Source organism: Sorex fumeus, unplaced genomic scaffold, assembly GCF_029834395.1.
Source record: "Sorex fumeus unplaced genomic scaffold, SorFum_2.1 ptg000309l, whole genome shotgun sequence".
NCBI lineage: Eukaryota > Metazoa > Chordata > Mammalia > Eulipotyphla > Soricidae > Sorex > Sorex fumeus.
This window is the reverse complement of record NW_026606366.1, coordinates 252,932-266,415: the sequence shown is the minus strand read 5'-3', so window position 1 is coordinate 266,415 and position 13,484 is coordinate 252,932. Positions and strand designations below refer to the sequence as shown.

Below are 13,484 nucleotides of genomic sequence, written 5' to 3'. Positions count from 1 at the left end.
AGTTTCTTCACCTGTAAAACAAAAGGCAGCAGGACAAAGCTGTTACCTTGCACACGGCCAACCCTGGTTCAATCCCCAGCATCCCATATGGTCCCCTGAGCACCGCCAGGGGTAATTCCTGAGTGCAGAGCCAGGAGGAACCAGGAGGAACCCCTGAGCATCGCCGGGTGTGACCCTCTCACACCCCCCCCCCCCAAAAGCGCCTTTGTTCCTGGACTATCTCTCCAGCCCCCAGAGCATGATTCTATATGCCAGGTACTGCGCTCCACCCATGTCCCCATCCCGGGCCAGACGTCTTGTAAAGCTATCAAGGGGGTCCGAGTGATAGTCCAGCGGGGAGGGCATTTGCCTTATGGGGAGCCTTTTTATAAAAGCTCTTCCATTGTCCCAAGCCTCAATCTCTGCCCACAGCCTCGGAAACAGAAAGATGAGAGCGAAGGAAATTCCCGTGGAGGGTGGGGACTGGGTCTTCAGGTCCTCAGGGGTTGTTCCACCTCCCATGGTGTGTGTGTGTGTGTGTCCATGCAGGGCAGAGAAACACTCAAGTGTGGGCACCTCCCTCCCCACCAACAGCCTCTTCGTTTCTGTTTGCCTATCACTACTGGCCTCACAGATGAGTCAGCCAAGGTACTGGTTGAATGGAAAGTGCCCAGACAATGTTCATTTTCTTTGACTGTTAAAGTATCAAGGAAACTTGCAGGCGAAACAATCTTTTTTTTTTCTTTCCTTTTAGGGTCACACCCGGGGATGCACAGGGGTTCCTCCTGGCTTATGCACTCAGGAATTACTCCTGGGCGGTGCTCGGGGGACCATATGGGATCCTGGTAATCGAACCCGGATTGTGTGTCACACTCGGCGATGCACAGGGGTTCCTCCTGGCTCATGCACTCAGGAGTTACCCTTGGTGGTGCTCGGAGCACCATATGGGATGCCGGGAATCGAACCCGGGTCGGCCGCGTGCAAGGCAAATGCCCTACCCGCTGTGCTATCGCTCCAGCCCCACGAATCACACTCTTTTCCTTTCTGCTTCTACTGTCTTGCACTAGGGGTTCACACTTGCTTGGGATGGTGCCACCAAGGACGATACTGACTGACAGGGCTGGGGGTAGTACTGGACACGGGGCACAGTACCCGGCCCAGAATCATGCTCTTGGGGCCGGAGAGATAGTCCAGGGATGAAGGCACTTTTTGGGAGGGTGAGAGGGTCACACCGGCAATGCTCAGGGGTTATCCCTGGCTCTGCACTCAGGAATCAGTCCTGGCGGTGCTCGGGGGGACCCTATGGGATGCCAGGGATTGAACCCAGGTTGGCCGCATGCAAGGCAAACGCCCTCCCCACTGGACCATCGCTCCAGCCATGAAGGCACTTTCTTTGCATGCAGCCAACCCTGGTTCAAGCCCCTGCCCCCCTCTGGGAGAGATCCGTGAGCACAGAGACAGGAGTCATTCCTGAGCTCAGTGACTGGACTCTCCCCTCCCACCCCACCCCAGATTGCAGTCTCAGAAATGCAAGGCAGGGGGCTGGAGCAATAGCACAGCGGGTAGGGCGTTTGCCTTGCACGCAGACAACCCGGGTTCAATTCCCAGCATCCCATATGGTTCCCTGAACACCGCCAGGAGTAACTCCTGAGTGCAGAGCCAGGAGTAACCCCTGTGCATCGCCAGGTGTGACCCAACAAGCAAAAAAAAAAAAAACACAAGGCAGGTACCCCGCCACTGAATCCCCATCTCTGGGCCCTGTGGCTTGAATTTTGTCTGAGTTGGGTGGGGGGGGGGTCTCATGACTGAGCAACTCACGCCACGCTTAACATTGATATCACTTTATTTTTTTTCTTTTTGGGTCACACCCAGTGATGCTCAGGGGTCCCTCCTGGCTCTGCACTTGGGTATCCCTCCCGGTGGTACTCAGGGGACCCTATAGGAGGTCAGGGATCGAACCCGGGGCAGCCGTGTGCAAGGCAAATGCCCTCCCTCCCTGCCGGACTATCACTCGGACCCCCTCGATATCTTTACAGGACCCCTGGCTCGGGATGGGGGAACCAGAGGGGGTTTCCTGGTTGTTTTGTTTTACAAGTGGAGAAGCTGAGGCACCAGGAGGTTGAGACTTCCTCAAGTTCACACCCCCCTGCAAAGGGCAGAGTGGAAGGGGAACCCCTACTTCCTGCCTGCCCAAGCCTCCCCCCCCGCCCCTCCCACCAGCATCCCCAAATGACACAATGATGACAACCACAGTCTCGATGATACTGAGTGATTCACCCGCTGCTCGGGGCTGATTCCTTCCTCTGCAGTTCCTTTGCAGAGTCCGTCTGATGGCTCTGCACCTTGTCATCTGCACCCCTCGCCCTCCACGACCCCTCTGCCAATCCAGTCAGGGGCTGAATGAACGGGCATCTAAAATGCGGGCAGCTCAGCTTCACCCAAAGTGTCCTGGACCCATGGACCATGTTGGGTTCAGCATTGTCTTTTTTTTTTTTGCTTTTTGGGTCACACCCGGTGATGCTCAGGGGTTCCTCCTGGCTCATGCACTCAGGAACGACTCCTGGTGGTGCCCGGGGGACCCTATGGGATGCTGGGAATCGAACCCGGATCGGCCACATGCAAGGCAAACGCCCTTCCTTGCTGTGCTATTGCTCCAGCCGGTCATTTTTTTTTTTTTGTCTTTTTGGGTGACACCCGGCGATGCTCATGGGTTCCTCCTGGCTCTGCAACTCAGGAATAACTCCTGACAGTGCTCAGGGGACCCCCCCCTAGGATGCTGGGGATTGAACCTGGGACGGCCGCGTGCCAGGTAAACACCTTCCCCACTCTACTATGGCTTCAGCCCCAAGTGCGTTGTCATTTGGACAGCTGGATTCTTGTGGCTCTGCACTCCCCACCCCCCAAGGACAATGACAGAAGGGACTCAGGTGTCAAACAAACACTAGCCATTTATTTTTCCCACCACCAGTGGTCCAGGAGTCTGGGGGGTGGGGGACGGACCAAACTGGACTCTCTCTCACTCCAGGATGTGTTGGGTCTTGGATAGGAGAGACCTCAGGTTCTCTCTCTCTCTCTCTCTCTCTCTGTGTGTGTGTGTGTGTGTGTGTGTGTGCATGCGTGTGTGTTTGGGTGTTAGTCTCTGAGAGTGCCTGGGGCTGGGATGGGGGTGTGCGTGCGATTGTGCTGGGCGCATTTCCGAGGGTTTGCACTGTGCAAAAAATCAGGCTCTGTGGCTACGAAGCTGCCTGAAAGATTCTCTGGGTGTGGGACCCGAGAGAGAGCACAGAGGTGGGGCTCACTTCCGGCCTGGACCTGATCCCATCCGATCCCCATACCCCAGGGTCCCCCAGGATCGCCGGGCGCAACCCAGGAGAGCCCCAGAATCTCCAGGGTGGTCTGGGAAAATACCATGTCCTCTGACCCTTGCGTTGAATCACGGGGGAAAGTTGGCTGAGAAAACCAGGGAGGAGCCCCCAGCTTTCCGAGGCTCACTGGGGGGCCTGAAGGCCTTTACTCCCACCCCACCCCAAAATAGATGGTCTAGGGCCAGAGCAATAGTGCAGCCGGTCGGGGTCAATCCCAGCATCCCATAGGGTCCCCCAGTTCCTTCAGAGCACAAAGGCCCCCTCCAAACAAACAAACCTAAAAGATTTTCTGGATTCATAGGTGTGACTCAGTGCCTTTCTCTTCTTCCTGGGTCTTCCCTCCCTCACTCTCCCCCACCCCACTCCCACCCCATCATTCCCAACTGAGTCATTTCCTAGGCACTAGGCTGTTCCAGACAGTCTGAAGCCGCAATCATGGTGTCCTGAAGGTGGTGGTGTGCGTGTGTGCGTGCACGTGTGTGTCTGTGTGTGTGTGTGTTTGCACGCCTGTGCTTAGCCAGGAGGGGACACACTGGGGCCACTGGAACCCAGAAAGCAGCTGCCATGGGAAGATGTCCACCCCGGTAGGAAGCAGACCTGGGAGAGCCAGTGGGCTCCTGCCCGCTTCTGCGCCTGCGTGTCAGAGTGATATTTTTGTGGCCGGGCTGAGGTGTGGCCCTAAGCCTGTGGGTGGAACTGGAGGGTATGACTCGATCCGTGGGTGGCTGAGGGCCCGACTCGTTGCAGGCTGAGTTCCTGGGGAGAGTCCCAACCCCCTCCCCCAGTCACCCCACCACCAGCCACAGGAGTGACCAGGTCCATGGCTTTGCAGCCCTCCACCAAGGAACCGGGACTCCTGCGGTGTTCCACTTGATTCTGCATTGAAAGAATAAATACCCACCCTTCACCCCTTCTTTCCTGATGCCAGGCGGATCAGTTTCACCCCTTCCTTTGGGGGCGCAGGCGTGGGAACCAGCAGGCCCTCCCCACCTTCTCGTACAAGTCTTGGTGGCAGGCTCTTTCTCTCTCTCTCTCTCTCTATCTTTTTTTTTTGCTTTTTGCGTCACACCCCGCAATGCCCAGGGGTTCCTCCTGGCTCATGCACTCAGGAATCACTCCTGGCGGTGCTCGGGGGACCCTATGGGATGCTGGGAATCGAACCCGGGTCGGCCTCGTGCAAGTCAAACGCCCTCCCCGCTGTGCTGTCGCTCCAGCCCCGCAAGCGTTCTAATTCTTGTCTACGGCAGTGTCCACTGAGAGCGCCTGGCTGGGTTGCCCGTCCCTCCTGGGACCGCTCCCCACCTGAATCCTGCAGCTGCGACGTCTGTGTTCCTTCCTGGAGGTGCGCCCTGAGGTCTGGAGCCGGCTGGAGAGTTCCCCCCTCTCCTCCCCTCCCCAGACCTCTGCCTGGTCCCCCTGACCCCCGTCCCGTTCCATCCGTCCACGTGTCCATCACCCCTTCTCTCCTCCCTTCACACCATGAAGGCGCCGAAGTAGGACTGCATCTCATCCCGGACGAGGATCAAGTTGGAGTCCAGCATCCGTACCACCACCTGGTCCTGGGGCTCCAGGTAGACCAAACCCCCCAGGAAGCTGGTGTCAAACCACACCTGTTCCTTGCTCTCCATCTCACACGGCGTGGTCCTCCCGGTCAGGATCTTCAGCTCCTCGGGGTAGCGAGGCGTGCGCAAGTAGAGGCCCAGGGCGTAGGAATAGTCCCCTTCGGGGCAGCCCGGGTTGGCCAGCTGCACCTTGGAGTAGATGTAATAGTAGCCCGCCCTGCAGATGATCAGGGCACCGTCCTGGTATCGGAAGCCGCGTATGAAGGCCATCCCGAACCGCGTCTCCCACAGCAGGGGGCTTTGGTCGTCTGGAAGGCTGAAGTTGGAACCTGGGAGGGGACGGGTCAGGGGGGAAGGGTCAGTGCACGCTTCAACTGGGGAGGAGGAGACCCAGCCCCTGCCCTCTCTGAGAACACGCCCCCCCCCCCCCCCATCTCTCTGCTAGACTGTTGGGCAACTCTCCACGGATTTGTTCCTTTTATTTCTTTATTTGTGGTCACGTCTGGTGATGCCCAAGGCTTACTCCTGGCTCTGCACTCAGGGATCACTCCTGTCGGTGCTCAGGGGACCCTATGGGATGCCGGGAATTGAACCTGGGTCAGCCATGTGTAAGGTAAGTGCCCTCGCATTGTGCTATTGTTCCAGCTGCATCATTTCCTATATTAAAAAATTCTTTCTGGGGCCGGAACCATAATACAGTCGGTAGGGTGTTTGCCTTGCATGCGGCCAACCCGGGTTCAACCCCCGGCATCCCATCTGGTCCCCCAAGCACCGCCAGGAGTAATTCCTGATTGCAGAGCCAGGAGTAACCCCTGAGCATCGCTGGGTGTGGCCCAAAAAGAAAAAAAAATTCTTTCGATCTTTTTATAATAATAATAGAATTGTAATATTTAAAAAATTTTCTTAATATTTTAAGAAAATATTTATCTTGATATTTTAAGCCTGGCGAGCTACCTGGGACGTATTCGATATGCCAAACACAGTGACAAGAAGTCTCAAAATGGAGACATTGCTGGGCCCGCTCGAGCAAATCGATGAACAACGGGAGGACAAGTGTTTGTTTTTGACAAGACAATATTTTTTTTTTAAAAGTTTTTGGGCCACAAGCTGATGACGCTCTGAGCTGATTCTCGGCTCTGCATTCAGGAATCATGCCTGGTGGGGCTCTGGGGACCCTATGGGGTGCCAGGGATCGAACCCAGGTCAGTCTCTTGCAAAGCAAGTGCTACCCGATTTATTCCCTTTAGCCTTGCTTTGAAAGTGGGGAAACTGAGGCACAGAGCCATGACACCACGCATCGGAATATCTGCAGACAGAGGAAAAGGGGGTCGCATGACTCAGTGGTTCGAAGAACCAGTCTGGGGGCTGGAGAGATGGTGTAGCAGGTAGAGAATTTGTTTGTTGGTGGCTTGACTGTGGTTTGGGTACTGACACCACACAGGGTTCCCTGAACACCTCTGGGAGTAGCCCCTAAGCACAGAATCAGGAGTAATCCCCAAAGATTGCCAGTGTGGTCCCCAAACCCAAAACATAAAAAAATAAAAATTGGGAACAGAGGCAGGGGGAGGGCTGGTAAGTGGGGGGTGGGGATACTGGCGAGATTGGTGGTGGGAAATGTGCATCGGTGGAGGGAAGGGTGTTCGATCATTGTATCACTGAAACTCGAAGGTGAAAGCTTTGTAACTGCATCTCACGGTGATTCAATATTTTTTTTTAATTGGGGATAAAAGAATACCTTGGAATTAAATTTAATTGCCTCTCTGTCTTTCAAAGGAGGTGTTAAATGAAGCTATTTCTTTAACATATTTTAAAAAATGAAATAAAAAAAAAGACACAGGTTTTGCATGTGGGCGCCCCTGGTTCTCTCTCCATCACCTCACAGTTCCCCAAGCACACGGGTGACTTCTGAGCACTCATCCAGGAGTGCCCCATAAGCCCTGCCAGGTGTGGCCACCCCAACCAAATCCGAGTAAAAAAATTACCCTAAACAGCCTAGAGATGGTAGAACTGAGGGGATGGGGCGGAACTGGCTCTGGCAACCTGATTGGGAATCTGTGTGCCTCAGTTTCCCATTTATAAAGTGGAGGCAAAGATAGCAGCTGTTGGAACCAGAGAAATAGTACGGTGAGAGGGCCCTTCCCTTGCACACGGCTGACCTGGGTTCAAAGCTGGCACCACATAGGGTCTCCCAATCCCCACCAGGAGTGATTCTCGAGCACAGAATCAGGAGTAATCCCTGAGTACTGTCTGGTGTGTCCCCCCCTTCACAGCCCCCTGCCGCCCAGTGCGGGAACCCTATGACAGAGCAACTCTGAATGAACTCCGAATGAATGGATGCTCTGACCTGTTAGGGTACTCATTTTTCCCCCCAGGTCACTCTTTTTTTTTTTTTTTTTGCTTTTTGGGTCACATCCAGCAATGCACAGGGGTTCCTCCTGGCTCTGCACTCAGGAGTTACTCCTGGCGGTGCTCAGGGGACCGACCATTATGGGATGCTGGGAATCGAACCCGGGTCGGCCGCGTGCAAGGCAAACGCCCTCCCCGCTGTGCTATCTCTCCAGCCCCCCCCCCCCCCCACCAACACAGGTCACTCTTACCTGTAAGGTGTGCCACTGGTTTCTCCTCCGCAGAGTTCCGCTCTGGGGAGAGAGGGTCAAAGGTCAGAGGTGAAAGCAGTGGGAAGGGGGAAAGAGCCAGCTTCCCTGGAGGTCAGTAAGGTGACCTCTTGGGGCAAACCGCACCCTTTCCGGAGAGACCCCAACTTCTGCTTCTCAGGGCCTGGGGGAGGGACAGCTAATGATGGACCAGTTGTGCAAAACTGATTGAGCAATGGGCAGCGGGGCTGAGGGTAGCGCAGGAACACCCCCTCCCTGAAATCTGCCCTCACTGGGGTACCAGGACGGTTACTCACTGTGGACAAGCTGCCCATCCGATCCCATCGTCCCTTGGTCCTGGAAAATGCACAATGAAAAATCACTCAGGGCTGAGGGACGCCCACACCCCCGACTCCACCCTCAGACATGGACCCAACAGCCCCATGGCATGGCACTTCCCCCCACCGATCCCCATCGGCACCCTCCCAAGCGTCCAGTGCCTCAGTTTCCCCCCTTGGCACATAGAATCGGGCTTAGGATTTTTTGAGTTCACTTGTGCAAAGCATATTCTTCTCTTTTTTTTTTCTTTTTGGGTTACACCCGGAGATGCACAGGGGTTACTCCTGGCTCTGCACTCAGGAATTACTCCTGGCGGTGCTCAGGGGACCCTATGGGATGCTGGTAGTCAAACCCGGGTCGGCCGCGTGCAAGGCAAACGCCCTCCCCGCTGTACTATCACTCAAGCCCCAAGCTTTTTTTTTTTTTTTTTTTTTTTTTGCTTTTTTGGGTCACACCCAGCGATGCTCAGAGGTTATTCCTGGCTCTGCACTCAGGAATCATTCCTGGCGGAGCTCAGGGGACCCTATGGGATGCTGGGAATCGAACCCGGGTCGGCCGCCTGCAAGGCAAATGCCCTCCCCGCTGTGCTGTCAGCCCCAAAGTATATTCTTCTACCAGACACCCAGGAGGCAACCTCCAAAGGTCACTCACTACACACCAAAGGCTGACTGCTACATAAGCCACAGTAAAGCTAGGACACCCGGGTGGCTGGACAGGGTGGGCAGGGGGACGCAAGGCTCAGGGCAGCACAGTCTCCAATGCTTCTGTGACATCGTCAAGGCATCTCCAATGACTTACGCAGGGCACATTTTTGGGGGGTCGGGGGAGTGGGTGGGGGTGGGAAGCTGCTAGGGTCGGGATTCAGGAGCCCAAACCTGCAAGTTCTCTTGGGCTGGAGTGATAGCACAGCGAGTAGGGCATTTGCCTTGCACGCGGCCGACCCGGGTTCGATTCCCAGCATCCCATAGGGTCCCCTGAGCACCTCCAGGAGTGATTCCTGAGTGCAGAGCCAGGAATAACCTCTGAGCATCGCTGGGTGTGACCCAAAAAAGCAAAAAAAAAAAAAAAAGCTTGGGGCTTGAGTGATAGTACAGCGGGGAGGGCATTTGCCTTGCACACGGCCGACCCGGGTTCGATTCCCAGCATCCCATAGGGTCCCCTGAGCACCGCCAGGGGTCATTCCTGAGTGCAGAGCCAGGAGTAACCCCTGTGCATCGCCAGGGGTGACCCAAAAAGCCAAAAAAAAAAAAAAAAACCCAACCAAAAAAAACCCTGCAAGTTCTCTTCCAGAGCTCCAATCCTCTCCCTGCTCAGAGCGGGGCCCCGCGGGGTCTGTCTGTCTACACGCGCGGAGAAACCCAGGAACCCAGGAGGCACAACAGCCCGGGTTGCGGATGGGCAAGAACGCGGCGATGCCAGGTCACGACCCGCAGCGTCTGTGCACGAGCGTGCAGCCGTCCGGACCCGGGAATCGAACCCGGGTCGATAACGAGCCCTTATGATCGATAACGAGCCCTTAGGATTGCAGTCGAGGATCAACAGGGGAACCGGCTGATCAACCACACGCACGCTTGCTGCGAGGTGATTGCAAAGACACAGTTCCCACCGCGAGAGCTTGGCCTGGCCGTCTCCCCTCTGCAACGCAAACCCAGTGACCGCGCACGTGGCTCTATTTGTCAATTGCCTGTCAGTCACCCCCGCGGTGGGCGGGGAGAGCGGCGAACGCGCGGTTCTGATTGGAGGAGCGCTTTCAGGGGGCGGGGCTCCAGGCCGCCACCGACTCTTACCTAAGAGACCTGAGCTGGGCAGGGCTTTTTCTTTTTTTTTTCTTTTTAATTTTTTTTTAATTAAAATTTTTTTTTTCCTTTGTGGGTCACACCCGGCGATGCACAGGGGTTCCTCCTGGCTCATGCACTCAGGAATTACCCCTGGCGGTGCTCAGGGGATCATATGGGATGCTGGGAATCGAACCCAGGTCGGCCACGTGCAAGGCAAACGCCCTACCCTCTGTGCTATCGCTCCAGCCCTGGTTTCTTTTTTTCTTTCTTTTTCTTTCTTTTTGGTTTTGGGGTCACACCCTGCGATGTTCAGGGGTCACTCCTGGCTCATGCACTCAGGAATCACTTCTGGAGGTGCTCTGGGGATCCTATGGGATGCTGGGAATCGAACCCAGGTCGGCCGCGTGCAAGGCAAACGCCCTCCCCGCTGTGCTATCACTCCAGCCCCTGCATTTTTTTTGTTTTGTTTTGTTTTTGGGTCACACCCAGCGATGCACAGGGGTTCCTCCTGGCTCATGCACTCAGGAATTACCCCTGGCGGTGCCTGGGGGACCATATGGGATGCTGGGAATCGAACCCGGGTCGGCCGCGTGCAAGGCAAACGCCCTACCCACTGTGCTATTGCTCCAGCCCCTCAAAAAAAAATTTTTTTTTTGCTTTTTGGGTCACACCCGGCAATGCACAGGGGTTCCTCCTGGCTCTGCACTCAGGAATTACTCCTGGCGGTGCTCAGGGGAACATATGGGATGCTGGGAATCGAACCCGGGTCGGCCGCATGCAAGGCAAACGCCCTCCCCGCTGTGCTATCACTCCCGCCCCCTTTTTTTTAAATTTTATTTTACAGAGGGGGACACTGAGCTCCGGGGCGCCAGGTTGCTCTGGGTCCCGCCTCCGTGCATGCATGCACAAGGAGCTTTGGTGACCCGGACAGCCAACCTGCTCTCTCTCCAAGGTCCCCACCCCAGGCCCCCACCCTCCCACCTTCCGGCCTGCCGGGGCCCCTCACTCACCATTTCTTCCATCCGCCAGTGCAGCTGGAGCAAGAAGGAGCCCTGAATGACCAGCCCGGCCACCAGCAGCAGCAGCAGGAGGCCCAGGCCCAGCCGGGTGGCGTTGCAGCGGTCTTTCCTGGGCCCGAGTCTCCGGAAAGGGACGTCGGTCTGTCCGTCCACCACGAACACCGAGGGCCTCACCCCAGCCTCTTCCATGCCTGCTCCGAGGAGGGTGCAGAGTGGGTGTGTTGGCACCAGCTGACTGGGTCCTGCAGACCCCGGCGGCGGGAGGAACCGGCGATTGCCCAACCGGTGCCCTGCACTGACTGTCGGTGCGCCCGGGGCCCCTTTAGAGCTGCGGTTCGGCCCCTCCCCTTCCCCCCTCCCTCGCCTTCCTGTGCCCCCACCCCCTCCTCGGGCCCATCTCTCTGTCTCTCACGTGTTCTTAACAATTTCCAGAGGCTTCTGAAGATGTGAGTCAGGTGGCCATGGGGCGGGGGAGGGCCTGGTTTCCCCTCTGGGGGTGTCATTCATTCATTCATTCTTTCATTCATTCATCCCAGTGGCCAGAATTTCTCCACTGGGTCAGGCACTGTTCCAGGTTACTTTGCAGGGGAGAGATGTGGAGAGTCGGGAAAGCCCTTAACTTAGGACACTTCCATTCTTTTTTTTCTTTTCTTTTCTTTTTTGGGGTCACACCCAGCAATGCTCAGGGGTTCCTCCTGGCTCTGCACTCAGGAATCACCCCCGGTGGTGCTCAGGGGACCCTATGGGATGCTGGGAATCGAACCCGGGTCTGCCGCATGCAAGGCAGACGCCCTCCCCGCTGTGCTATCGCTCCAGCCCCGACACTTTTATTCTTTATTAATATTCTTTGTTTTGTTTGGAGGTCACACCTGGCTGTGCTCAGGGCTTACTCCTGGCTCTGTACTCAAGAATCACCCCTGGCAGTGCTCGGGCGGGGGGGGGGGAGGGGTGGACCATGTGAGGTGAAGGGGATTGAACTCAGCTCATGTGGGGTGCCAGGGATCGAACCCAGGTCAGCCACGCGCAAAGCAAGTGCTTTACCTGCTGTTCTAATGCTCCAGTCCTATTATTATTCTTTTGAATGAATGAAGGGTCATTTTTTTGGGGGGGGAGGGGCAATGATCACACCCAGGGGTATTCATGGATTACATCTGACTCTACCCTCAGGGTTCACTCCTGGAAGGGCTTGAGGGACCCTAGGGGACGCCAGAGATCAAACTTGTGTCAACCCTACACAAGACAAGTACTTTCCCTGCTGTACTATTGCCTTGGCCCCTAAAGCCGTAACTTATTTTATTTTAGTTTTTATTTTATTTATTTATTTATTTATTTTGCTTTTTTTGGGTCACACCCGGCGATGCACAGGGGTTCCTCCTGGCTCTGCACTCAGGAATGACCCCTGGCAGTGCTCGGGGGATCCAATGGGACGCTGGGAATCGAACCCGGGTCGGCCGCGTGCAGGGCAAACGCCCTACCTGTTGTGCTATCTCTCCAGCCCCCCTTATTTTAGTTTTTATTTTTATTTTTTAATTTTATTTATTTATTTATTTTCCTTTTTGGGTCACACCTAGCAATGCACAGGGGTTGCTCCTGGCTCTGCACTCAGGAATTACTCCTGGTGGTGCTCAGGGGACCCTATGGGATGCTGGGGATCGAACCCGGGTCGGCCGCGGGCAAGGCAAACACCCTATCCACTGTGCTATCGCTCCAGCCCTTATTTTAGTTTTTAAAAAAATTATTTTATTTATTTATTTTTTGCTTTTTCAGTCACACCCGGCAATGCTCAGGGGTTCCTCCTGGCTCTGCACTCAGGAATGACTCCTGGCGGTGCTCAGGGGACCCAAAGGGATGCTGGGAATCGAACCCGGGTCGGCCGCGTGCAAGGCAAACGCTCTACCCGCTGTGCTATCGCCCCAGCCCCATCGGTAATTTTCTTGATTCAAAAATCTTGTGGTGTGGGATTTGGGGGCACTTTTGTGGGCAGCCACATGTAAGGCAAGCACTGTTTCTGTTGCTGTTTTGCTTTGGTTTGGGGTCACATGGTCTAGTCCTGGCTCTGCCCAGGATCACTCTTGGCTAAGTGCTCGGGGACTCGATGGGGATGGGAGGCAGGTGGGGTATGTGAGGCCAGCGCCTGCCCCTCTGAACTCTCCCAGGCCCCCACGCCGCTGCCTTACTTCTGAACCGTCCCCACCGCCCCGCCTTGAAGTTCTTTCAACCGTGGGCTCAAGGTCTGGAGTGGTACTGAGACCACGGTTTACAGCTCCAGGGCTGGGGCGTCAGTCTCGCCACCCTTGTTTCAAGACGCTTCCACCGTTACCTCACGAGCCCCCGTTCCCCACGTCCCGGGACCCCCTCGGTTCCCAGCTCTATGAACCCTTATCTCAGGGTTTAGTCCCTTCCTTCCTTCCTTCCTTCCTTCCTTCCTTCCTTCCTTCCTTCCTTCCTTCCTTCCTTCCTTTCTCTTTCTTTCTCTCCTTTTTCTTTCTCCCTTTCAACTTTCTCTTCCTTCCTTCCTTCCTTCCTTCCTTCCTTCCTTTCTCTTTCTTTCTCTCCTTTTTCTTTCTCCCTTTCAACTTTCTCTTCCTTCCTTCCTTCCTTCTTTCTTTCTTTCTTTCTTTCTTTCTTTCTTTCTTTCTCTCCTCCTTTCTCTTTCTTCCTTTCTTTCTTTCTTTCTTCCTTCCTTCCTTCCTTCCTTTCTCTCTCTCTCTTTCTTTCTTTCTTTCTTTTATTCCTTCCTCCTTTCTCTTTCTTTCTTTCTTTCTTTCTTTCTTCTTTCTTTCTTTCTTTCTTTCTTTCCTCCTTTCCCTCTCTTTCTTTCTTTTATTCCTTCCTCCTTTCTCTCTCT

General features: G+C 55.2%; 1 protein-coding gene across 1 annotated transcript; it reads right to left on the bottom strand.

The window, feature by feature from the left end:
• Positions 1-4,816: 4,816 nt before the first annotated feature.
• TNFSF14 (TNF superfamily member 14) lies at positions 4,817-10,825 on the bottom strand. The gene is made up of 4 exons (XM_056109551.1): positions 10,591-10,825; positions 9,111-9,122; positions 7,504-7,545; positions 4,817-5,235 (listed from the first exon to the last, which is right to left on the bottom strand). Exons 1-4 carry the CDS (start codon positions 10,823-10,825, stop codon positions 4,817-4,819), a joined length of 708 nt encoding a protein of 235 aa, XP_055965526.1.
• Positions 10,826-13,484: the final 2,659 nt, after the last annotated feature.

Bases quoted from the DNA above. Each gene is read 5' to 3' on its own strand.
- TNFSF14 (XM_056109551.1), bottom strand. From the start codon at position 10,825: ATGGAAGAGGCTGGGGTGAGGCCCTCGGTGTTCGTGGTGGACGGACAG. The intron at 5,236-7,503 runs GTAAGAGTGACC...GTCCCCTCCCAG, and splicing joins ACCAGTGGCACACCTTACAG to GTTCCAACTTCAGCCTTCCA.